Source organism: Sciurus carolinensis, chromosome 16 (assembly GCF_902686445.1).
Source record: "Sciurus carolinensis chromosome 16, mSciCar1.2, whole genome shotgun sequence".
Classification (NCBI taxonomy): domain Eukaryota; kingdom Metazoa; phylum Chordata; class Mammalia; order Rodentia; family Sciuridae; genus Sciurus; species Sciurus carolinensis.
The window spans coordinates 64,749,649-64,774,753 of record NC_062228.1 but is presented as its reverse complement, the minus strand read 5'-3'; the positions used below and the strand labels follow the sequence as shown (position 1 = coordinate 64,774,753).

Genomic DNA, 25,105 nt, shown 5'->3' with positions numbered 1-25,105 from the left:
CCTGACCCCAGGGTGGCATGGTCATCCTTGTCCCTGAGAGTCCACGTGGCTGAGGCCACGGATGGTGTCTGAATCCTACACATTTTTCTGAATGTTTTCCTGAATACACTGTTGCCTTGGGGCTGTTAAGTCAACTCAGGGTTACTTGGTCACAAGCACTGTGACATGGTGACTCTGGATCTGATTCTGGGACACCTGCTAAGTGAGTAGTGGGGTGGCACTTGCACATCCACAGGGATGATCCTGGCTTGGGCAGGGTGGCACGTGGCAGCATAGGTAGCCCCAGATTTTGTCACGCTGCTTAGAATGGGGAGCAATTTAAACCGTATCAGTGGTCTATTTCTAGAACTTTCCATTTAGTATTTTCAGAATGAGGTTGACTGCTGGTAACTGAACTTGTGGAAAGCAAAACCGTGCCTGGGGATACTATATAAATAACAGTGAAAAAGAGGGAAGAGCCTGGAGTTCTAGGGGGTCCTGACTGGTGGCTGCCAGGTGGGACGGCAGAGGGGAGGGGAGACAGGGGTCGGCCTTTACAGAGCTGAAAATTGGAACTAGAGGGGGACACTGCACCACACGGTGCTATACTAGATGCCACTAAATCAGTGCCTTAAAACGTACATGCAGGTGGCTGTCGACGGCAGCGCTGTGTATTTCAGAAAGCCAGACGGAGGGATTTAATGTTTTCACCACGCAGAACTGTGGAGGGGACAGTCATGTTACCCTGCATCACGCAGCGTGTGCAGGTGCTGAGGCGTCATGTGGTGCCCCGTAAACACGTACAACTTCTGTTTTTATGTCCACGAAAAATAAATTTGATAAAGGTTAATTTGACGCCATGTGAATGTCACCTTGTTCCAGTTGGCTGTTTGCCACTGTGACCAAGACACATGACGAGAACGGTTAGTTAATTTGGGGCTCACATAGATGGCCGACTCATTGCTCTGGGTCCAAGGTGAGGCAGAATGTCGTGGCAAGAGGGTGTGGAGGAGAAAGCAGCCCAGGACGTGGCACCAGGAAACCCAGAGAGCTCCATTCACCAGGGACGAAGCACAGACCGCAGGCCCCAGTGACCCAGCGCCACCTACCTGCCGACAGTCACCACCCAGTTAATTGGGATCCGCGGGTCATCCCGTCAATCCCCAGCCCTATCAGCCCTCCAGGGATGCGACCCACGTGCCTATGGGGGTCCCAGTGCCCACCAGGTTGAACCTTGGCCCCGAGGGGACCCCTGGCCTTGGACGGTGACTTCCCGCACGAGGATGAGCCAAGCTCACATTCTAGGTTTGCCACGGGCTCTGCCAGAGAAAGAGAGGTGGAGGCTTAAAGGGGGTCCCCCCTTCTCACTACCCACACCCACGCCTAGGCCAGGTGCTGCGGGAGAAGGGCCCTACCCAGAGGCGCCCAGGTGGGTGACGCTGCTCCTCTGACCACCCGACCAGTCCACAGCGGCCATCCCCCCGGGGGCCGGGCCTGGCACGCAGCCCTTCCCTGGGGCCATGGAGAACTGGTTTCTGGACACCTGGGCTGTGGCTGCTCACGTGTCCTCATGGGTCACTTACGTCCTGAGTGCCCCGCTTTCTCACCTGTGCGGTCAGCAAGGTGCACCATGGGAAAGTGGAAACTTAAAATGCCACCTTCCGTTCGTGGATGGGGACAGTCACACTCAGGAGTTTGGCCCACACCCCAGGTTGCTTCTGCAGCCTGCGGACTGGAGAGCATGTCTGGGACTTGGAGCCCCGGGAGCCTTGCACCTGGGAGCTTGAGAGCTTGGCTTCCCGGAGGGCTGTAACGGCCAGCCTGCAGAGCCCCCGCCTTCAGAAGCAGCCCCACCTCACGTCCCGTCCCGGCGCTTCCCCGGCAAGTAGCAGGGGCTGGGAGTCTCCCACCACGGTGCCACAGCTCCCTCAGCTGCGGGATCACGAGGGCCTCAAGTGAACCACCAGGCTTGCTGGGCCACCGTGTGCTGCCTGTCAGGCCCGCAGCGCGGCTTTGACTTCCCATGGCTTCGGCCAGGGAAGGGCAGCCCCAGCCACACCCCCATCGCACGTCCACTGGGGAACAGTTTTAGGATGAGGCACCACTTTACAGGAAGCCTGAAGGACCAGGAGCCAGCCAGACACAGACCTGGAGGCAGAGGGGCCAAGGTAGAGGGAGTGACAGCAGGGACACTGTGCGGGACTCAGTGCAGTGCTGCTTGGCCTGGGGAAGCTGGGGGGGGGGGTGTGGCTCGGAGGTAGAGCTCTTGCCAGCATGTGAGGGAGGCCCCGGGTTTGATCTCCAGCCCCAAACCAAGTCCAGACAGACAGCCCGGGAAAGCCATCACTCGCAGCAGTACAGCGAGCCTTGAGGACAGAGATGGACACAGACCAGGCACCCCACGTGTGGGCTCCAGGGTGCTGGTCTTACGGAGGTATGAGCCGCCTGGCAGCTGCCAGAGGCTGGGCGGGAGGAGAGGTGCCATCCCTGGTCCAAGGTCCCGGCCGGGCGTAAGTCAGGAGCAGCCAGTTCCACGGGTTCCTGGCAGAGCCGCCAAGGTAGCTGCTAACGCCATGTGTCTCACGGTACGGAGTCCTTCCTACCAACCTTCAGCTTTAAGTCTGCTGGATCTCAGCTAACCCCCTAAGTCGCCGTCTGCTGCTCCCCATGCTGAGGAGGACCTCAGGTCCTTTCAAGGTCACAGGATGTTCATCACAGCATTTATGTACTTACTGGCTATTTATCAAGGGTGGAACTTAGTTCCGCCTTCTTTGGGTTCTTATTTTTAGGTGGAGCTGGGGATGGAACACGCTAGGCACTCACTTTACCACTCAGCCCCATTCCCAGCCTCAAACTGTCTTTTTTATGGCCCTGGGTTTGATTCCCAGCATTGTACAGGAAAAAAATAGTGAACTATGGTGGGGTTGGAAGGAAACTCCCGGGGAGGGTTTCTCAGGAGACAGCAGAGCCGAGTGACTGGCAGGCCACAGCAGCCAGCGCGCACGACACTGCCTCCCCTCTCTGTCCAGGTCCTCCCCAGACAAAGCCTCTTCTCTCTGCTGGGCGAGAGCCCCTGACACGCTCACTGCCATGAATGCCTTCACCTTTATTCCTGTCCACACACCGTGACACCAACGCTTCACACGCACGGGGCCAGTGAGCTGGGCGTGCCCTGTGCACACCAGAGCAGGGCGAGGGCCTCGGGGATGTCCAGCCCGGCAGATGCCCGTCCCCCAGGAGGCTCCGGGAAGTACCCGACACCCCGCGACTCCGGGAGGGTGAGCGACTTGGGTGCAGCGAGGTCAGAAAAGGAAATCGTCAGCAGAAGGTCTGCTCTTCCCGGGATCTTGCCGGCTGCCGTCGATGGTCAGCTGCGGGTTGCTCTTCCTGACCTCCTGCAGCAGATTCTGGAGGTGCACGTCGGATTCGTTTATTTTCAACCTAGGGCGCAATGCGGGGACAAGCTTCCTCGTGATTCCCCCGTGCCCGAAGGCCTCAGGGCTTCGCAGACCCCGGCCACCCTCCAAGGGTCTGTGCTGCTAGGGGAGGTTGCCCGGGTAGTGGCCTGGGGCTGGGGCTGGGGCTGGGGCTGGGGCTGGGGCTGGGGCTGGGGCTGGGGCTGGGGCTGGGGCTGGGGCTGGGGCTGCACGCGCTACCCGGATGGTGCATGAGGTGGTGCCGGTGGCACCTGTGACGGCCAGTGCCACCTGCTCGGCACCCCTGCCAGTAACTTGTCCTGCCTGGTGGACCCGGGAGCACCTGTCTGTACAGCTGGACACCTTGGACTGGCCAGGGACCACCTTTCATTGTGCCAGCCACTTGGCCACAAGGTGCCTGCTAACTGCCACCCCATTGTTTGGTCTGCGATGGCCCGATTTCTAGGGTTCACCTCGAGGTGCCCACATTCAGCCACATGCAGGTAGAAATGGGATGGAGGGGAGGGGACGGGGGGTGGTGGATGGAGGGGACGGGGGGTGGTGGATGGAGGGGACGGGGGGTGGTGGATGGAGGGGACGGGGGGTGGTGGATGGAGGGGACGGGGGGTGGTGGATGGAGGGGACGGGGGGTGGTGGATGGAGGGGACGGGGGGGTGGATGGAGGGGACGGGGGGGTGGATGGAGGGGACGGGGGGGGTGGATGGAGGGGACGGGGGGGGTGGATGGAGGGGACGGGGGGGGTGGATGGAGGGGACGGGGGGGGTGGATGGAGGGGACGGGGGGGGTGGATGGAGGGGACGGGGGGGGTGGATGGAGGGGACGGGGGGGGTGGATGGAGGGGACGGGGGGGGTGGATGGAGGGGACGGGGGGGTGGATGGAGGGGACGGGGGGGTGGGTGGAGGGGACGGGGGGGGTGGATGGAGGGGACGGGGGGGGTGGATGGAGGGGACGGGGGGTGGATGGAGGGGACGGGGGGGTGGATGGAGGGGACGGGGGGGTGGATGGAGGGGACGGGGGTCACTGAAGGCACCAGCTGCCAGGTTGCTTGTCGGCAGTGTGGTCCTGCCTTGCTAGCACGGGACGGATTCGACTGGGCTCACGACACGCCTTGGGCCCTCAGCTAGCCAGGTCGGGCGTCTCATCTGCAACCTGAACCACCTTGGCGACCACAGGTCCAGCTAGCGCCCAGGTGGCTTAGGTCTGACCCTCCAAGGTCAAGTGTGATTGTGGGCGCGTATCCCAGTCTGCCTAGGGAACCAAGCCAGCCCCTACAGCCAGACCTGGGGCTCCCTAACCTGTGGGGGATAAGCAGGCCCGAGACCCGAGTGGCGTTCAGGCATCCTGGTGTCGAGCACGAGACACTGTCCGAGGTCAGCCCAGGGGCTCACTTAAGGACGGGGGTGCCCGAATCAAAGGGCCAGAATCCAAAGCCTCAAGGGGCAGGGCCTGGTGTTCACGCGGCTCTAGGACCTGGATCCAGGGAGATGCCCTCGCCCAGCGACACCCACCCTGAAACTCCGGGACCCAGGGAGGCACGTCCCACGGTCCAAGGCAGCAGCCCACACTGTCTTTCTGGGGTCCTCACCCTGGGACCCAAGCTTGCCAACGTCAGGGACCAAGGGGGTGACTCATGAGAGGGGCTTGGTGGGGAGGCTCAGCTTAGGGCCACGTGTCCTCCCCCACAACCGACAGGGGTCTTCGGGGAGATTTGACACCTGACCCGTTTCCTCCACATGACGGCCGTTTCCAGCCTCACGGTCTGTATTGCATCAGTTTCCAGAACTCCAAGGAAGGGGTCCTGGCAATAAGTCAACCACAGAACCAGAGAGCTTGTTCCAGCGGGCAAGATGGTGACCGCTGACGGCAACCCGGAGGTGGCCTTGCTCTGGACAGCTTCCATCTGGAGCCAACCCAATGCCCCCGACATGGAGATGGCTGCCGATTCCCTCAGGAGGCGATGGCTGGCCCCCCAGCCCTCCCTCACATAAACCGGGCTTCTTGGCTTCCCACAAGTGCTGGGCTCCGTTTCTGACTGGCGTCACTGACCCACCCAGTGGACGGAGTGACAGGAGGGTTCTCTGGTGCCCAGTCAGTCAGGCAGGTAGCTGAACATTGGCAACGGCACCTCCGAGGGGATCCTAAGACTTCTGCCTCACCCCAAGACCCAGCTGGGGGCGGGGAGGGGCGGGGAGGGGCGGGGAGGGGCGGGGAGGGGCTGGTACCTGAGCGTCCGTAGGGGGCACTGCTCAAGTTTCAGGGCCTCACACAGCAGCTTGATCCCTTCGAAGCCCAGGGAGTTCTGGCCCAGGTCCAGGGTGACCAGGCTGCGGTTGCTGCTGAGGGTGGATGAGAGGTCCTTGCAGTTGAAGGGAGTGAGGGAGCAGCCCCACAGCCTGTGGGGACACCGGAGCAAATGTGAGACCTGGATGGGTGCTCATCTGGGCCCTGGCCTTGGGGATCCATTCCTGAGCATCAAGAATCACAGCCCGGCTGCTAATGAGACAATAGTGCACCATGTGGCACACAGCGGGTGTGAGGATGGTAGCAACCAAGTTGCTGGGGCACTGGCTCAGGTTGAAGGTGACCTGAGTGGGTAGAGACCTGGAGGAACAGCTCCCAGGCAGGGATGCAGCTTGTGCAAGGGCCCTGAGGTTGCATGATTATCTCAGAAGACCAAAGGTCAAGGCAGCCAGCACGAGAGGGGCTGGGAGGGTGAGGGAGCCAAGGCCCTAGGTTCAGGGCAGCTCAGAGCCCCAGACCGCCATCAATCTCAGATCTTGCTTGGGTTGAGATGGGAGTCCCCCTGAGGGCCCCAAGAGCCACCAAGGGGGACTGGAGAGACATCTTAGAAGTCGTTCTCACTGCTTGGTTGGAAAGAGAAAGACACCAGACCCGTCTGAGGGCCACCCAGGTGTCACCATTTGGTGAGGTATGCGACCAGATTCCAGATGCAGGAAGAGGGCAGCGGGGTTTTAGAGAGGATTGGACTTGGAAGAGGAGGAAAGAGTGACTTGAGGCTTCTGTTCCGAGGGAATGAAATCATCTGTCCAGAGACCCTCGGGCCTTAAGTGACCAGAAGTTCCCGTTTAGACCCTCTCATCCCCTCGGCGCCCCCTGCTTCCTGCCAGTATGAGCTTGGCTGTTTCAGATGCCACGGTCAGCACAGCAGCGCTGACCACGGCTCAGGCAGGAGACCGGGGAAGCGTCCTAGAGCAGAGGAACAGCAGGTCGCTCAGTGCAGGAGGCGGCGACCAGCTTTTGTGGCCCTGGAGGGACCTGGGGGACCCGATGCTGAGCAGCACAGGACCCCGCTCACAGGCAGCCTGCACCCTCCAGGAGCCCCACGCCTCTGCTGGCAGGACCCTAGGGCTGACCCCGGGAGCCTGACTACCTTTGACAACTGGACTCTACTCCCTTCACCGTCCTGGTGATTCCTATGATGCTCCACTGACTTACGGGTCCCCAGGAGCCGCCTGCCCCCCTGGGCACCTCTCACAGTAAAGTAGAACTCACCACAGACACCGCAGGCCACAGGGCGGTGCCTTCAGAGCCCCGCACAGAGCCCGCAGGCCCACCACCCCGATGTGGTTCAGCCCCAGGTCCAGGTGCGTCAGGCTGGACTCCTGGCTGAGGACTGTGGAGAGGTGGACGCAGCCCTCGCTGGTTATGCCGCAGCGCCACAGCCTGGAGGCGGGGAAGGGGGAGGAGGGGAGCAGGGGAGGAGGGGGGGGAGGAGGGGAGCAGGGGAGGAGGGGAGGGGAGGGGAGGGGAGGGGAGGGGAGGGGAGGGGAGGGGAGGGGAGGGGAGGGGAGGGGAGGGGAGGGGAGGGGAGGGGAGGGGGGGACAGATCTATCAGTTCTCTGGGGTGGGGGACTCGGAGCCAGCAGGGACCAGGAGACACGGGAGGGAAGCCGCGGGGTCACCTGGATGGCGGCGACCTCTGCCACCACCAGACTAGCCTGCAGACAGGGCTGGCAGGCCTGAGGCCGCCTCTACCTTGGAACTTGAGGGTCTGGGGCTCAGTGGGTGTGGGATCCTCTCATTGGCCTCTGCACCTGCAGACTAAGGACTTCTTAAAGTGAAACGGGTGGGTGGTTTTCAGATGCTGCCTAAAGCATTTCCTAGATTGAAACTCCAGGAAAAGCTGACTGTGCATGGGGGTGGGTGGTAGGTGGTGGGTACTGGGTGCTGGGTGCTGAACAGGGCCTCACACGTGCTAATCGAGTGCTCTGCGCCGAGTCACGTCCCCAGCTCAAAGCCAGCTATCTCCATGGGTTGGAGCGACTTCCCAGTCAGCATGATCAACAGCTGGCTGCACTCAACAGACCCAGCGGGACCAGCTAACGCACCCCATTCCTCTGTTTGGTCCTGGGGATGGAGCCGGGGTGCCTTTCCACCGAGCTATCTCTCCAGTCATTTTGATAAAGTTTCTTATTTTGAGATAGGGTCTTGCCAAGTTGGTGAGGGTCCCACTAAGTTCCACGCCGACTGAGCTTGTGATCCTCCTGTCTTGACTTCCAGAGTTGCTGGGATTACAGGCATGGGCCACTGTACCCAGCAGCCCCCATTCTTCTCCCAAAATCTAACCTTTGGCTTTGAATAACTTTGGTCTGTGCCCAATTGCCGTGTAGCATATGTTGCTCAGTCCTAAAAACCAGATCTGGGGATCGGCTACATCTCCTAAATCCCCCTACAGTTTCAACACTTCTGCTGCGGCGGGGGTGCTGGGACTAAACCCAGGGCTTCGCACATGCCAAGCGCACACTCTGCCCCCAACCTGCGACCTGCGTCTCCAGCCAGCACCGCTCTTCTTTGTCACCGTCTCCCTGGTCTCACCAGTTACAACTGCAAGTGTCCTACTTGGGCGTTGAGAGGGGTGGCCAGGTGCCCCCAGCCCCTCCCAGTCCGCCCTCCGACAGCCGGCCTCACAGCAGCCCAGGACTCACACCAGCACCTGCAGGCGGCACTCGGGGTAGCGCAAGCCCTCGCACAGGGTCTTCACCCCGCCGTCCCCCAGGTCGTTCTTGGCCAGGCACAGGTGGGTCAGCCTCTGACCCACGATCAGAGTGGCAGAGAGGTCGCTGCAGCAGGCTTCCGTGAGGTGGCAGTTCTCCAGCCTGCGGGAACCACAGGAATGGCAGGCGGCAGGGCAGCCATGCCTGGTCTCCCGCCGCCTCCCGGCAGGGGTCCGGAAGTCCACTCAGTGCCCCGCCCCCTCGCCACCCTGCTGGTGATCACAGGGGACGGAGGGACGGCGTGAGACGCTGGACTGTCTGGACCAGATGGAAGCAGGCGTAGTGCCACTGGGCAGTTCCACGGGCCGCCCACACGTCCAGGGCCACCGTTCCTCCCCCCACAGGAGGCTCAGGAGGAGGGGGACTTACGACAGCCTCTGCACGGGGCACTTGGGGTGCCTCAGCCCCGAGCACAGCAGCTTGGCGCCCCCGTCCTGCAGCTCGCTGTCCGAGAGGTCCAGGCACGTCAGGGAGTGGTTGGCTTGGAGGGCCAGGAAGAGGCCCGCCCACTGCTGGGCGGGGGCAGAACAGGGCCCCAGCCTGTGGGGAGAGGGCGCCCGTCATTCCCGAGAATCCAGCCCGGTGGGATCCAGGGCTGCCCCGTTCCTCTGGACCAGCAGCCCCTGCACCCTCTGGGAGCCAGCAGGACGTGCAGACCTGCAGGGTCCCGACCCGCCGGTGCAGAGTCCAGCATCCCCCAGGAGACGTGGGCCACGTCCACAGAATAGGATCAGACGACCCGGGGTAGGACCCGGGAGTCTGCACGGACAGTTCCCAGGAGACCTGGTGGCTGCACCCCAGCCTCCGACTTCAAGTGCTGCAGGCAGATGTGGTGCAGCCCGGAGCCTTATTCTGTGCCCGCCTCTGGGCTCGAGGGCCTCGCAGCACACACGCATCTGGCCCTGGGCCTGGCTTTTCCATGTGGCAGGCGTGGGAAGGCCTTCGGCTACTCAGCCTCAGGTCTCCCTCCCGCATCTTCAAGTTGGGGATAAAATGGAGCCCTGGCAACGAGGGTCAAAGGTTGGTGCTCCAGCAGGAGCGCCCCATGGGGTGCCTGCCCTGTGACTGAAGTGACCAGGGTTCACCACAGGACTCTTCTGAGCCCAGGTTACGACGGAGGAACCCGACTGTGCAGGAGGGTCGGGTGCCACGCCGAGGCCCGGTCTCCAGAAGGACAGGTACGTTTGACCGCACAGGGCCTCCTGTTGGGCCTCCACTTTGGGTATCGACTTCTTCATGGAAATCAGTCAGCGACCCAGGTCTCTGGTCACTCTTTCCTGGCTGCCCTTCTCAGGAGGGTCCTTCACAGTGGCCAGTGGTGCTGGCCATCGAGTGTGTGCTGCAGGACCCTGGTTTCATCTGCCCCATGCCTGGATACGTGCTGGGCGCCCCAGTTTGCTGCGAGACTTCAAAGAGGCCAGGACTCCCCACCCCAAGTAGAGGCCGAGTCACAGTCAGAGGCCAGCGCCTCTGCAGACTGTTCCTGAGGCTACTCAAGGCAGGAGGAGGTGGCCGACGCCAGCAGAGTCCTGCGGAGAACTTCCCGAGGGCAGATCTCCAGAGCACTGCCAGAGAGGGCAGCCTGTGCCCCTGGGGTCCTTGCCTGGACAGGTGAGGCCCTTGGCCTCATGACACAGGAGGAATGTGAACCCCTAATGGTCTGACAGGATGCTTTCCAGATTCTGGGTGCCCCTTGGGACTGGGGGCTGCCCTGTGTGGTGGTTCAGGTTACTCAGGCAAGTGGAGACTGAACTCCAGCCCATGTGCTGCTCTGGCCCATGCACCCTGGGTGGTGCCACTTCCAATAAGCAACCTTTCCCCCCCAGTTCATGCAGATTTGTAGCCTTGGCTTGCAACAGCTCTGTGCCAGGAGGGGTTTTGGTGATGGAGAGAGATACCTGAGACATTGCAGCTTGCATTTTGGATGACTCAAAACCTCACACAACGAGGGAAGCACATCGTTCTGCTCGCCGACTTGAAGGATAAGCTGTGTTAGGGTCTTGTGGCCTCTCAAAGCGAGGCAGAAGTTCTGATAAGCACCAGCCGGGGAAATATCTTTAAGGCTGAGGAATAGAAAACAAGACAAGGCCTTGAGCTTCTGTGCCTCTTCTGCACAGGAACAGAGACAAAGGGTCACGGTATGTTGGCATTTTGGAACCTCTCTCTCATGTACGACTAAATACCACAAATGATGAAAAAACAAATATTCCCTAGTCCCAGTGACCTGGGAGGCTGAGGCAGGAGGATGGCAAGTTTGAGGCCAGGCCTGGCAACTTAGTGAGTCTGTCTCTGAAAAAGGCTGGGGTGTAGTTCAGTGGTAGGGCACTTGCCTAGCATGTGCAAGGCCCTGGGTTCAATCCCCAATACTGCCCCCCCCCCCCCCACACACACACACAAAAAAAAAAATCAATCCCATCTTTGGGGCATTGTTGACAAAAGTTGTGTAATATTTAAGGTGTACAACCATGTTTTGATATAGCAACGTTGTGTGAAATAACTGTCCCCATCAGGCTAAGTAACATACCCGTCGTCTCGCACTGACCGTTTTCTTTGTGTTTGGGTGAGAACACTTATGATCTACCCTCTCAGCAAATCGAGGGCAGGACACAGTATGAACTACATCACACTGTGGTCCGGAAGGCTTCCGGAACTTGGTCCTCTTGCAGAGCGGACTCTGGACCCCTTGGCCAGCATCTCCAGATGCTGAAGTTCTGTTTCCCTAGCATCTCAGGCTTTGGCAGAGGGAGGGTCAGGCACGACCGAGCCAACTCTGGAATTATCTTGCATCTAGCATCGGGATTGCATGCTCCGCTTTCTCTCCAGAAAGAAACTTGAAGGGAGACACTTGCTGCTCGAGGGGTCGAGGCTAAACCGAGAGCCGGAGTGGGCCACCTGGTGGGCACTCTCCCCCCGCCCCATGCCAGCCTGCTGGGCATGGACCTGCAGGACTTCAGGTGCCTCAGCGGTGACGGGGCCCAGGGTCGCTCTGGCGTACGTCACTCTGAAGGGCAGTATTTGAGCCACGTGGGTACCGTTCGACCTGCCCATCTGGCTCCTTCCTTAACACTTGGCTCTCCTACCTCTGTGCTGGGGTCGTGTTCGGATGCAGAGCCCACGAGACTCGCACTCGGCTCTCAGGCCTGCGTGCGCCATCTCCCCCCATTGGTGGTTCCCAATCTGGCATGATTCAGTACCCTGGGACACTGGGTGACATCTGGGGACAGTCTGGGTGTCACTTGGGGCAAGAGGGTGCTGCTGGCATCCAGCAGGTAGGGGTCAGGGACTCTGCTCAGCATCCTGCAGTGCCACCAGGCAGCCCCTCCCTCCAACAAAGAGGCCAGCCCGGGAGTCGGCAGAGGCGAGAGGTGTGTAGGAGCCTGGCCTGGGGTCACGGCCCCGGGGCCTGTGTCCTCTTCCTCCTGCCCTTTGGTGGAATATCCAGGCAACATTCCACACTGCATTGAAGTTGCTTTATGTGACCCTCCCACCACCCTCCTCAGCTCCTTGGTCTTGGCACCTGGTCGGAGCCTGGGACGGGAATTTGAATATTCCTCCAACATCAAACAGGTGAGAAGCTCAGGTGCGCTCCTTGGGAGTCTAACCCAGGACAAACGACTTACACCACTTTCTGGAGACAGCAGGTGGCAGAGGCCATCTGGTCACAGAGTGTCCTCACAGACAGGCCGCCAAGGAAGCTCTGGCTGATGTCCAGGAAGACCAAGCTCTTGCTGGAGCTGAACATGGAACAGAGGTCTGTCCAGAAAGGAAGCGGGTTTTGATCATGCCGGGACCTACAAGGAAGAGAAGGAAAGTTATCCACCGAATGTCACTGAAGGTCAACACCTGACCCACACAGTCGAGGTGTGCAGGATCGCTCTGGACGCTCGCCTCTAACGTGGACGGCTGATCGGTTCTCTAGCACCTGTCAGACAACCTGCCACCCAGAGGCGCCACTGGAGGAGAGCCTGCGTGTCTTCATCACTGTCACCGCGGGGCGGGGAAGCCTCGGTCCCCGTCAGTATGGGACATTCAACCCCGATAGTGCATCCTCCCGAGGGCGATTTGGCCAAAGCTAATTCACACTGGAATGTTGATCTAAAACTACCTTAAAAAACCTGAGAACACACATCCTGCCAGTAGTTGACTTCCAAGTGCTGGGTTTTCGAAGACAGCTCGTCCCCCTGTGCTGCTGCCGTCTGCACAGGACCTTTGTATCGACTTCAAGAGGCAAGAGCCCCGGAGGCCACGGCCTTGGGAAAGCCCACGGAGCTTTAAGGAAGGACGGGCACTCGGGACTTAGGCAGTGGTCTGGGTATCAAGGTTCCCGGGGAACAAGGAGCAGGTGTGTCCGAGGCCCGGGCACAACCCTGTGGCTCAGAGGAGCCTCTCTGCTCTGTGACCCCGGCGAGCAGCTGGTGTTCAGCTCCTCCCTGCCCAGTGCTGTGGACAGCCATGGGCTCAGGGCGCGAGCCACCTGGGCAGGTGCTGCTGCAGATGCTGTTCCTGACCTTCCCAGCCTGGTCTGCAACTGCCCACCCCACTCAGCGACGGAGCCCCAGCCCACTCGCCAGGCGCAGCGTCCACGTCTGCTTCCCACCACTTCCCACCTCTGTGTGGGGTGGAGCCGAGTGGACCCCAGACTGAGGCAGAGCACCTGGAGCCCGGCGCCACCTGGAGCCCAGGGAGCCGGACGTTGGTTTCAAGCCCGTCTCACCGTTTCAGAGACGGATTTTAGGTAACAGCAGAAGTGAGGAGCTAGCACGAGGCCCCACACCAGCAGGCGGCGCCCTCAGAGCGACCACAGGACCTTGGGAACCAAGGGACGCGAGCCTGGCGCTCCCTCAGGTGTGGAGTTCTGAAGCTGGCGTCCTCTGAATTTGGAGGACCACACAGGGAACAGCATGGGGACACCCAGCACAGTCCACGAGAGCCCTGGTGCCTGTGGTAAGGCAGCCGGCCACGGTGGACACAGGCTGGGGAGTGAGCCAGCACAAGACCAGGATGGTGTGCCCTCCGTGTGGAGGCAGAACAGTGGTCCTGGGGCCTGGGGAAGGTCGGCAGCTGCATCCGAGGAGCGCGCCTGGCAGCCGCGTCAGAAAATGCCACGCTGGGTCCCACCGATCCGCAAACACGGGGGTCCAGAGGAAAACCCGGCCGCAGGGGGAAGCGGCATCCGCCCGGCTGTCACGTGAACCCAGATAGAGGTGCCCCAGTGCTGGCCGGGCCCGGCGAGCAGGTGAGGAAGGCCTCGCTGGTCCTGCTGAGGTGGCACCTCTGAAAAGGACTGACCAACCCTCTGCAGCAAAGCCCTGCCGCCCTCCCAGTGGTGGGGCCAGCACACGGTGGTCCCTCACCTCCTGTGGGCTGCCCCAGCAGGCGGCCCCGTTTGCCACAGTGGCTCTCCTGAAGAGAGGGGAGGCCTCCCAACACGCAGCTCTGAAGCCCCCTCTGAACACGGCGTCAGGCCCACCACAGCTCAGACAGGAGGAGTCCAGCAAGAGCGGCAGGACCAGACCCATCTAGTTAACAGCTGAGAAGCAAGACAGGGCACTCACCCTCCGTCCTGCGCATCAGGCTCCAGCGCGGCCTCCTCCTCCGGGAGCACCCCCCTGGCCACCTGCAGCGAGAGCCTCTGCAGGTCCCCACAGTGCCGGAGGCAGAAGGAGCAGTGCACGAGGTCCCGGCTGCTCGTCAGGTGCAGGGACGCTTCCTGCAGGGTGGCCGTGGCCTCGCTCACCAGCTCCTCCTCCTGAGACTCGTAGAGGCAGTGGAAGACCTCCCGCAGGCCCACCGCCCACAGCACGGGCTGCTCCTGCTCTGATGTGTGCTTCAGCAGCTCCTGCTTGGCCTCCGAGGACGTCTGGCAGCCGAAAGCGGCCTCCAGCTCCCACACCCTGGCCGCACTCAGCAGGCCCCACAGGAAGCGGCCGGCCTGGGCCAGCAGGGGGTTCCTTGCTCGGGCCTCCCTGGAGAACAGCTCCTGCACGCCCCTGATGTCCCACCCCGAGCCCGGCCACTCGTCCTCCCCCGGGCACCTCAGGACGTAGAACATGGCTGCCAGGAACTGCTGCACACTGACGTGGACGAAGGAGAAGCAGCCCACGCAGTCCCTGTCCCTCTGGAGGACACACCTATCCAGGAAGGGTTGGAGGTCAGCCTCCTCCACCCCGAGTCGCCCCAGGTCTTCTCTGTCAAACAGGGACAGCTGTGTCCACAGGCCCTGGGCAGCCAGGAGACATAGGGCCTCCAGCGGTTCTCGCAGGTGGCACTGGGGATGGGCACCAGGTGCCGGCGTGAACTGGCCGCAGAGGAACCTCAGGAACAGCGACGTGGTGGTCTGGCAAGATAGGTTGGGGTCCTCCCCGCGCTGCATCTGGAGCTTCAGGCACGTGCAGAGCAGCTGGCACACAGCGGGCGCCGAGCCCAGGCTGAACAGCACCGGGTTGCGCCTCACGGCATCCAGGGCTCGCCGCGCCTGGTCCTGGTCCTCAAAGTGTCTCAGGAAGCAGGCCTCCCTGTCGCCCTCCGAGAAGCCCTCCACCTCCACCAGTCGCGGCTGCTCCACTAGGAGCAGGAGCTCCCGCAGGGCCCCGGACCGTGTGGTGACCAGCAGGGTGGCCTTGGCCACCATCTTCCTCTTCAGCAAGCTGCTCAGCAGGATGGGCGCCGGCTTCTGCTGCTTCCAGTCGCTGCAGGTGTCGTGGGTCAGCGCCCCCGCCGGCACCCTCAGCTCGTCGAAGCCGTCCACCACAAACAGGGCGCTCTCCGCCTGGGCCAGGACCTCCAGGACGTCCTCCTGCAGCTCGGGGCAGTCCTTGGAGATCAGCTCCGCGAAGGTGCACGGGGCCATGTGGTTGAGCTCCCTGCAGCTGAGGTAGAAGGCGCAGTGCAGGGGACCCAGCCTGAACTCCGTCCAGTCCATCAAGCACCGCTTGGCCAGCGTGGTCTTCCCAACGCCCGCAGCACCGTGCAGCACCACCGTGTGCGGCCTGGACTCGGGGCCCGTCTGGGGACTCAAGAATGGTATCAGCCTCTGGCTTCTTTGGGTGACGTCATAGAAATAGTCATTGTCATCTGGCCAAAATATGCTCTTCCAGGGTGAAGCGGGTTTGTCCATGACGATTCTTCCTCCCTCCTCGTCCCCTGTAGGGATGTTCAGGAGAACGTTGGGCTTCCCATCACCTTCTGAAGATTTTGTGAAGTGCCAGGAAAAGAAAAACCAGGAGGGCACGGTTTGCCTCGTACGCCCTCAAACCCCCAATTTCCCATGTCAGCCGGGATTCACCCACCCGCCCCTTCTTCCTCCAGGTCTCTCAGCGTGGTGCAGCCCATCCCTTGGCCCTGGGCACCCTCTGCAAAACAGAAGTAGCTGGACCTGTGGGGCTGTTGGTGTCTCCTGCACCAACAGGCAAAGCAGGCAAAGGCTCGGATACAGGGCTGGGTTATTGTGGTAGGAGACAATACTGACCACATTCAGGCTGGGGGACAGCTCAGTGGTGGACTCTGGGTTCAGTCCCCAGCACCATGAAGAATAAAAGGTGTACAGTTGGTACTTCCACAACGTCACAAAACCATCACCACCATCTGTTCCCAGAACTCTCTCACCATCCCCAACACCCAGGAAGCTCCCATCACCCCTCGCCAGCCTCTGGCTGCCGCGGACCTGCATCTCACCTCCGGGCTTGTCTATTTGGGGCATTTCCTATAGACAGGCTCCCGAAACGCGTGGCCTTCTCCGACTCCCTTCCCTGAGCTCAGTGCCGACTGTACTTCCAAGCTGTCCTGCCCTGCGTGGCGGGGAATAGCCGTGGCGTGGACGGGGGTTTCAGCCATACTCACCCACGGGGACATCCTGGTTGTGCCTACCTTCTGGGAACCGGGACTCGTGCTGCCAGTGCACTCGCACAAGTTCCCTTTCAATACCCGTCTCCAACTCTTTTGCACACATATACCTGGGAGAATTGCCGAGTTCTACTGTTGAAGAACCACCAACCTGAGAAAAGTCAGAAACCTAAAGCAGGCATCACGCACTGAACTGTGTGACCCAGGGGCTGATCTTGAAGCCCCAACCTGAAGGCTGAAGATGAGAAGCAAGGGATGTGAAATGAGGCCAAGAGGACTCGTGTCCTAGTAAGAAGGGCCCAGGACACAGAAGGCAGCCTGTGGCAAGCAAGGAGAGGCTTCAGGAGAGGCCAGCCGGCCAGCACCTGCATCTGGCACGTCCAGCCCCCAGGACAGTGAGAAAGCAGCTTTCGCTGAAGCCACTTGGTCTGCGGCGTTCTGCTCTGGCAGCTGGAGCAGAGGAGACCAGTACCCTTCAGAACCACCAGAAGCAGTGCCCGGCCCTCCTGGGCTTCCGGGAGGCCTCCTGGTTTGATGAGGAACAGGCCTGTGACACACAGATGCCATTGACAGTGAATGAAGGTGGTAGAGAGCACAGGAACCTGGTCACGCTGCCCCAGCTCTTGGCGACATGGTCCAAGCTCATCGCTCCCTTTTGAGTCTTTGTTTTCCTGCGTGTATGTTTCCAGAGTCTGGGGCCCTGTGAACTCAAAGTGAGGGCATTTGGGCTTTGTCACTGAGAAGTACGCCAGGAAGACATCTTGACTCTTTTTTTTTTTTTTTTTTTTTTTTTTTTTTTTTGGTGCTGGGGATCGAACCCAGGGCCTTGTGCTTGCAAGGCAAGCACTCTACCGACTGAGCTATCTCCCCAGCCCAGGAAGACATCTTGAATCCAGCTTTGGGGTCCAAGTCCCCTCCTGTCACTAGGCCATGATAACCAAGGCTAGGTAATCGATAAAGAACAAGATCTCCTCACAGTTCTGGATTTAAAAAAAAAACAAAAAAAAAAACCCAAGAGGGAGGTGCCGGGAGGACCCACTACCTGGTGAGGGCTGCTGTCCGCCTCCAAAATGGCGCTCTTGCTGCATCATGGTGGACGGGGAGGACAAGAGCCGCTCCCTGCAACCTTTTTATAAGCAGCCGATCCAGGCACGAGGGCCACAGCTTCCTGACTTAGGCCCACCTCAACAACCATGTTTGGGGGCACAGCTGCACTGGCATTGGAGCCCACTGGGGAGCCCCCAGCCTGACGGCATGACATCCCAAGATCACAGAGCAAGCGGACCCGTTTCAGGGTTCCAGGGTGCTGCACTCCAGAGAGCCATGAGGGAATTCTCTGGCAACTCGACACTCATGCCTGGCGCCCAGGGAGAAAAAGGCCTCAGGGCTTCTCCCCCCACATTTCAGAGGTGGCCTGACCTTGGACTGGGAAGATGCAGGAGGGCCGAGCACAGCTGGAGGAGAAGCACGTTAGGCGGCCAGGTTTTGACGGGAGAGTTGAACTTCCTGTGGGACTGAGGATCAGAGGGAGCAGCCTGCAAGATGGCGCTGGCTGGAGAGCCCCTGGGAGGCCTGGATGGCTCAAGGGACGGGACAAGCAGAGCAAAGCAGACCACCGGCTACTGGGAACTGCCGTCAGGAAGACAAGGCAAAGAACCTCTGCCTGAAGAATTAGGAATAGTTATACAGAGATGGGAAGAGGCTGCAAGGAAGAGAACCAGGGGGCGGGAAGCTGGCCAAATTATGTTAGATGCACATGCAAACGTCACAGCGTATCCCCCTGTTATGTGTAGTTACAATGCACCAGTTTTCATGGTTTAAATTTTTATGATTAATATTGAAGCGATACTATTCGGAACATGCTGGATTAAATATTGACTTTTAAAAATGTTCTATAGAAAAGAATGAAGACAACATGATCTTATCTCCACCTTATCTCCATTAACATGAGATGAAAAGACCGACTGGCACTAAGTATCTGCTCGGTGGAAGCCCCAGGCCCTATGGAATGTGCAATGTGACATTCAGACTTCTCGTTGGCTAGGAAAGCAGGTCTCCTGCTAAACAGAGCAACGAGAGATGACGGTGTTCCAAATATTGACCAGATGCACCGACCTGGAGCTGCGATTCTGTCTCACCCACACACGAGCATCACACAGGAGCTTTTAGCACTCAAATTCCCTGATTCACCAGAATCCATTCTGGTGGGACCAGAACAGCAGTATTTAGGATTCTGTGATAGCATGTGCAGACCAGCTGCCTGAGAATGGGATTGGAAAACCATGGCCCACAGTCCAAACATGGGCTGCCTCGTTTTTACAAATAAAGTTTTATTGGTACAAAGTGCACCCATTTATCATCACCAACAGCCACTTTCAAAATACAAAAGCAGGGCGGGGCTGCAGCTCCGTGGTAGAGCGCTTGCCTAGCACGCAGACGTCCCCAGGTTCCAACCCCAGCACCACGAAAGAGAATTGTGCAGCTGTTGGACCCCATAGATGTGTACGATTATTGTGTGTAAGTTAAGGATTAAGTTGTGCAGTTCTGACACAGACCACATGGTCTGTGAGGCCAGAAATAATTTGTTACTAGAACCTTTGCACAAGAAATTCCCCTCCTGCCCAGGAGAAGATGGGTGGACGTTTTTCTTTCAAAGCAATAGGTTGAATTTCTACGTGGGAACTTGAACATCAACAGAAGGCTGATTTGGTAGCAAATTAGGAACTCGGATATTTTTCAAAGGCATTCAACACACAACTTCAAACCGACTAGAGTTTGCTCAGTGGTAGGTGCTTGCCTAGCATGAGGCCCGGGGTCTGATTCCCAGCACTGAAAACAAAACCAAAGCCCCCACAACTCGTGAAAGAGAAAGTGGGACTGTTCACAGCTGGGGAGACATGCCTTCTGCTAAATGCCCGGTGGGTTCCTGGTTTGGACCTGGAAGCCAACAGGTTATTAGGGAGGCTGATGAACTCCGCTCTAGAGTATCGTTAACAGCTCCACAAAGTTCGCTTCTGAGTTTTGACAAAGGTGAGCCGTCGACTTTAGAGGGTGCTGGGTGAAGGGTGCATGGGATCTCTCGGGACTGTCTTTGCAGCTTTTCTATCAATCTAAAGTTATTCCAGAACTAAAGGGTTTTAGATGCGGAACATATCGGAGGAGGTAAACTGAAATTGCGAATGTCTGCAATGCGCCATGATCGTTAAATTAGCCAACAGCCAAGGACAGCGCAGGGTGGAAGGAGGCGAGAGAAACCGCATCCGGCGGGATCCCCTGTGAAGTGGCCCTGACACCCGGTAGACACGGCTGGAGCTCAGAGCAGGGGCTGCAGGTGGTGATGACACTCCCGGTGTCTCCAAGGTCCCTGGGGACTCCTGCTCTGCTTACAGAAGCCCAGGGTGCTTACCTGGGATGGGAGGCGATTCCGTGCTACTCATCTCCTCCAAGCCGGGCAGGTCACGTTCCTTAGCCGATTGTTCGGGAATCTGTGGATCAGAATCCCCGCCGGTTTCTTGCTGGTGGCCTCTTCCACTCACACCGCGAGCTCCTCTGTAGGTCGTCCTCTGGCTCAGGGAGGATCCTTAACAGATTTAAAACTCCTTAACTCACCCTCGTTCAGCCTCTGCAGAAGGGCCTGCAGGTGAACCTCTGGTTGCAAAGAGGCAGGAAGCAACTTGGTGGCTATGGCCTGGGACTGCAGCGCCCGTGGACACCACCTGGCTGCTCCGCCTTCCCTTCCCTCGAGCAGAGTCCCACAGGGTGGGGCGTGGGACCCAGACCTGTGACCTCCGTGACTGCACCACCCGAGTCCTGGGGAGAATCAAGATCTCACCAGCCCAGTTGTAGACACGGCCCCAGCTCAAAGCTACAGCAGGTGCGTCCACTGCAGAGGGGCTGAGGGACCTTCTCTGGGAGGCGCAAGTGCTGTCTGATCAGGTGGGGGTGAGATTCGCTCCACTGGATAAACCTACTAGAAGTTACTCTTCACTTAAAGTGGGTGAGTTTAATGGGATAGAAGTTACAGTCTAGAAATCTCAGACAAACCAGTATTAGGAGGAAAAAACCTCAGAGGCGTTGGGGGCTCCCTCTCCAAATCTGTACTTACCAGGGAGAGCCCGGCCCCAGGCCCCTGCCAGTCCTCCAAGGCTCACAGCAACGCTCCAGGCTCAGAAAGTTCCAGGGCAGAATCCCACCAGAAGAGAGAGGTCAGCCTAAGCAACGGCACCCAGCTCCCTGGGGCCAGGACCAGCTCCTGTACCGGGTGCAGAGGATGGGGCTATATGAGGCCCTCCCACCAGCCTGGCTCTGCGATTGGCCCTGGGGTGGGGTGGGGTGGGGCAGGCCTTGCTGCCAGGGCGGAATGGGCTGGGGATAGAGTGGGTGGTCCTCAGCCTCTGATGGGACTCACGGGAGGCACCTGGCCTGTCCTCAGCCGTTGTGACTTAATTGACCTGGGGATTGGGAATCAGGACCCCTACAAGACCACAGGTGACTCTAAGGGGCAAGCCCCTTTCTGGATCACCCGGGTCAGGTGGACAATCATGATACAATGGGAAACACACCCTTTGAGTCCTGTGCAGGGCCCCTGGCTCCGAACTGCAAAAGCCCTTTTAGGATTTTCTAATAGGTGCATCTTTTGTTAACTATTTGGTCTTTTGTCCTCTCCCTTCCTGAAATAGCTCCAGAGGATGGACAAAGGTGAGAGAAGCCGGCCATGTTGGCACACGCCAATAATCCCAGCTACGCAGGAGGCTGAGCCAGGAGAGTCGCAGGTTCAAGGCCAACCTGGGCAACTTAGCAAGACTCTATCACAAAGTTAAAAAGGCCTGGGGTGTGGTTCAGCAGCAGAGTGCTTGTCTAGCGTGCAGGAGGCCCTGGGTCTGATCCCTGGTCACACACACACACACACAGTGGATGGTGCCCGTTGCTCTTCGTTAACACGCTCCTGCAGGCACACCTGGGTTTGTGTTAATGGGTGGTATTTGGAAAATCCCAAGGTGTGCGTGCCACGGTGGGGGGCGGGGGCTTATTGCCAGGGAACCAGTGGTAGAAATTGGGAAATTTCAGTCCCACCCATCTGGCCTCCAGGAAGGGCTGGACCCAATTGGTCACTAATGACCACGAAGGTGGTTAACCAGGCCCACCTGAGGAAGCTCCAAAAACTGGTCTCCTTGCTGGTGAAAAACTCACCTGCATCCAGGGGTGCAGCACCCCAGCTCCCTGAGCACAGGAGCTCCAGGAGCCCCTCCCGGCACTGTCCCCCTGACTGTCCACCCTTACCCTTAAAACAGCCTTGTAAGAAGCGGGTCTGTGTGAGAACGTGTCCCCGAGTTCTGTGAGCCAATCCAGCAAGTTAACACCAGGAGGGGTCACGGAAGCCCCCGGTTCAGAGGCAGGTGGTCAGATCCAGGTCAGAACCTGGGACCGGCGACTGGCATCTGAACTGGGGTGGGAGGTGAAAAAGAATCTCGACCAAACTCGTCAGGCCCCCGAACCTCCCCCAGGCCTGTCTTGTACTTCCTGGAAAACCGGGTTTTAGCAGGTCAGTCTCGCCAGAACCCCACCCACGATATCTGCCCACCCTCCCTGTCCCATCCTCCACCCCCAGGTGACATGGGGTCACCCCTGCCTTCAGCAAGAACCCGCCAGCTCAATTTAGTGAGAACCCCCTGGTCCCTAATGCCGCCTCCTATTTTCCATCCACTGCCTGCCCCCGCCCCCTGGGTGACTCTGAATCCGCCTGCCCATGCTGTGGCCCTGAACCTGTCAAGTGGTCCTGAATAAAGTTCTTCTCTTCACATCTTGTTTGTCCCAGTGCTGGGGATCAAACCCAGGGCCTCGCACATGCTGGCAGGCGCTCTGCCACTGAGCCACGCCCCAGCCTACAGAGTCTTTTTAACACACAAACGCAGAGAAGGAGAAATTGTGCTCTTCTAACTTCTGTTCTTCCCAGGAACAGGGCTGAGTGTGAGGTAGCAAAGCCCACATTGCACGATTCCCTGGGGAGAACGACAGGATGAAACAGACTTCTGCTGGGATAAGTGAGCTGGGGTGGGGTACACAGAGCCTGCAAGGATGACCGACTGTCGAAGAGGACAGTGTGGCCGGCAGAGCCTTGCAGACCCGGTAAGAAGCACCATCCAAAGCAACCCACGGGCCGCGGGTAGGCTTGGTGGCAGAGCGCTGCGTTTCCGCCCAGCGGACAGCCAGGCAACAGAGCGCCCAGGCCTTTGGAAGTTACCCAGCTCGGGGCTGCATGAGCAGGTGGCGGGATGTCTGCCTCGGAGGGAGAAGAGGAGCCCTGTCTAGACCGGGGGTCTTAGACAGACTCTGGAAGCCAGGAGCAAGCTCACGGGGGCTCTGGGGAAACAGCAGCAGCTGGGCGGGAGCCCCGAGCACAGGGTTCGGGTGAGATGAAGCTGTCCCCACTGCGTGCAGACCCCTGAGAGGGTGTGGGGCCGTGCCTGCTTCCTGGCTGACGTGACCCTGGCACATAGTAGGTGTGACCTATCTTAGGGGGTAAATAACCAAAAGCACACCGTCCTGAGTTTTTCTTTTTCTTTTTTTTTTAATTTATTTTTATTGTAAACAAATGGGACACATGTTGTTTCTCTGTTTGTACATGAGTAGAGGCATACCATTTGTATATTCATACATTTACATAGGGTAATAGTTTTTTGTTCATTCTGTTATTTTTTTCCTTCCCCCCACCCCTCCCACCCCTCTTTTCCCTCTATACAGTCCCTCCTTCCTCCATTCTTGCCCCCTTCCCAACCCCACATGTGTCATCACCCGTTTATCAGTGAGATCATTCGTCCGTTGGTTTTTTGAGATTGGCTTATCTCACTTAGCATGATATTCTCCAATTTCATCCATTTGCCTGCAAATGCCATGATTTTATTATTCTTTACAGCTGAGTAATATTCCATTGTATATATATATATATATATATATATATATATACTACAGTTTCTTTATCCATTCATCAATTGAAGGACATCTAGGTTGGTTCCACAATCTGGCTACTGTGAATTGAGCAGCTGTGAACATTGATGTGGCTGTATCTCTGTAGTATGCTGATTTTAAGTCCCTTGGGTATAGGACGAGGAGTGGGATAGCTGGGTCAAATGGTGGTTCCATTCCAAGCTTTCTGAGGAATCTCCACACTGCTTTCCAGAGTGGCTGCACTAATTTGCAGCCCCACCAGCAATGTATGAGTGTTCCTTTTCCCCCACATCCTCGCCAACATCTATTGTTGCTTGTATTCTTGATAATCGTCATTGTAATTGGGGTGAGATGGAATCTTAGGGTAGTTTTGATTTGCATTTCTCTTATTACTAGAGATGTTGAACATTTTTCATATATCTGTTGATTGCTTGTAGATCTTCTTCTGTGAAGTGTCTATTCATTTCCTTAGCCCATTTGTGATTGGATTATTTGTGTTCTTGGTGTAGAGTTTTTTGAGTTCTTTATATATTCTGGAAATTAGTGCTTTATCTGAAGTATGAGTGGCAAAGATATTCTCCTACTCCGCAGGTTCTCTCTTCACATTGCTGATAGTTTCCTTTGCTCAGAGAAAGATTTTTAGTTTGAATCTATCCCAGTTGTTGATTCTTGCTTTTATTTCTTGTGCTATGGGAGTTCTGTTAAGGAAGTCTGATCCTAAGCCGACATGTTGAAGGTTTGGACCTACCTTTTCTTGTATAAGATGCAGGGTCTCTGGTCTGATTTCGAGGTCCTTGATCCATTTTGAGTTGAGTTTTGTAGAGGGTGAGAGATAGGGGTTTAATTTCATTCTGTTGCATATGGATTTCCAGTTTTCCCAGCACCATTTGTTGAAGAGGCTATCTTTTCTCCATTGCATATTTTTGGCAACTTTGTCTAGTAAGAGGAAATTGTTATTAATTTGGGTTTGTGTCTGTGTCCTCTATTCTGTACCATTGATCTACCTGTCTATTTTGGTGCCAAAACCATGCCGTTTTTTTGTTACTATTGCTTTGTAGTATAGTTGAAGTTCTGGTATTGCAATACCCCATGCTTCACTCTTCCTGCTAAGGATTGTTTTAGCTATTCTGGGTTTCCTATTCTTCCAGATGAATTTCATGATTGCTTGCTCTATTTCTGTAAGGTACATCATTGGGATTTTAATTGGAATTGCATTGAATCTGTATAGCACTTTTGGTAGTATGGCCATTTTGACAATATTAATTCTGCCTATCCAAAAACATGGGAGATCTTTCCATCTCTTCCTCAATTTCTTTCTTCAATGTTTTGTAGTTTTCATTGTAGAGATCTTTTACCTCTTTGGTTAGATTGATTCCCAAGTATTTTATTTTTTTTGAGGCTATTGCAAATGGAGTTGTTTTCCTCATTTCCCTTTCAGTTGTTTCATCACTTACATATAAAAATGTTTTAGATTTATGTGTGTTGATTTTATAGCCTGCTATTTTGCTGAATTCATTGATGAGGTCTAGAAGTTTTCTGGAGGAGGTTTTTGGATTCTCTAAATATAGAATCATGTCATCAGCAAACAGTGACGGCTTAAGTTCCTCTTTTCCTATTCATATCCCTTTAATTTCTTTAATCTGCCTAATTGCTCTGGCTAGAGTTTCGAGGACAAGGTTGAATAGAAGTGGTGAAAGAGGACATCCCTGTCTTGTTCCTGTTTTTAAAGGGAATGGTTTCAGTTTTTCTCCATTAAGAATGATGTTGGCCATGGGCTTAGCATAAATAGCCTTTACAATGTTCAGGTATGTTCCTACTATCCCTATTTTTTCTAGTGTTTTGAGCATGAAGGGTGTTGTATTTTGTTGAACACTTTTTCTGTGTCA

General features: G+C 57.4%; 1 protein-coding gene across 1 annotated transcript; it reads right to left on the bottom strand.

Moving 5' to 3' along the window:
* Positions 1-3,072: 3,072 nt before the first annotated feature.
* LOC124966222 (NACHT, LRR and PYD domains-containing protein 2-like) lies at positions 3,073-17,365 on the bottom strand. The gene is made up of 11 exons (XM_047527262.1): positions 17,317-17,365; positions 16,640-16,821; positions 16,299-16,425; positions 13,988-15,575; positions 12,053-12,223; positions 10,331-10,495; positions 8,802-8,972; positions 8,364-8,534; positions 6,931-7,101; positions 5,640-5,810; positions 3,073-3,420 (listed from the first exon to the last, which is right to left on the bottom strand). Exons 1-11 carry the CDS (start codon positions 17,363-17,365, stop codon positions 3,282-3,284), a joined length of 3,105 nt encoding a protein of 1,034 aa, XP_047383218.1. The 3' UTR covers positions 3,073-3,281.
* Between the last annotated feature and the right edge of the window lie 7,740 nt (positions 17,366-25,105).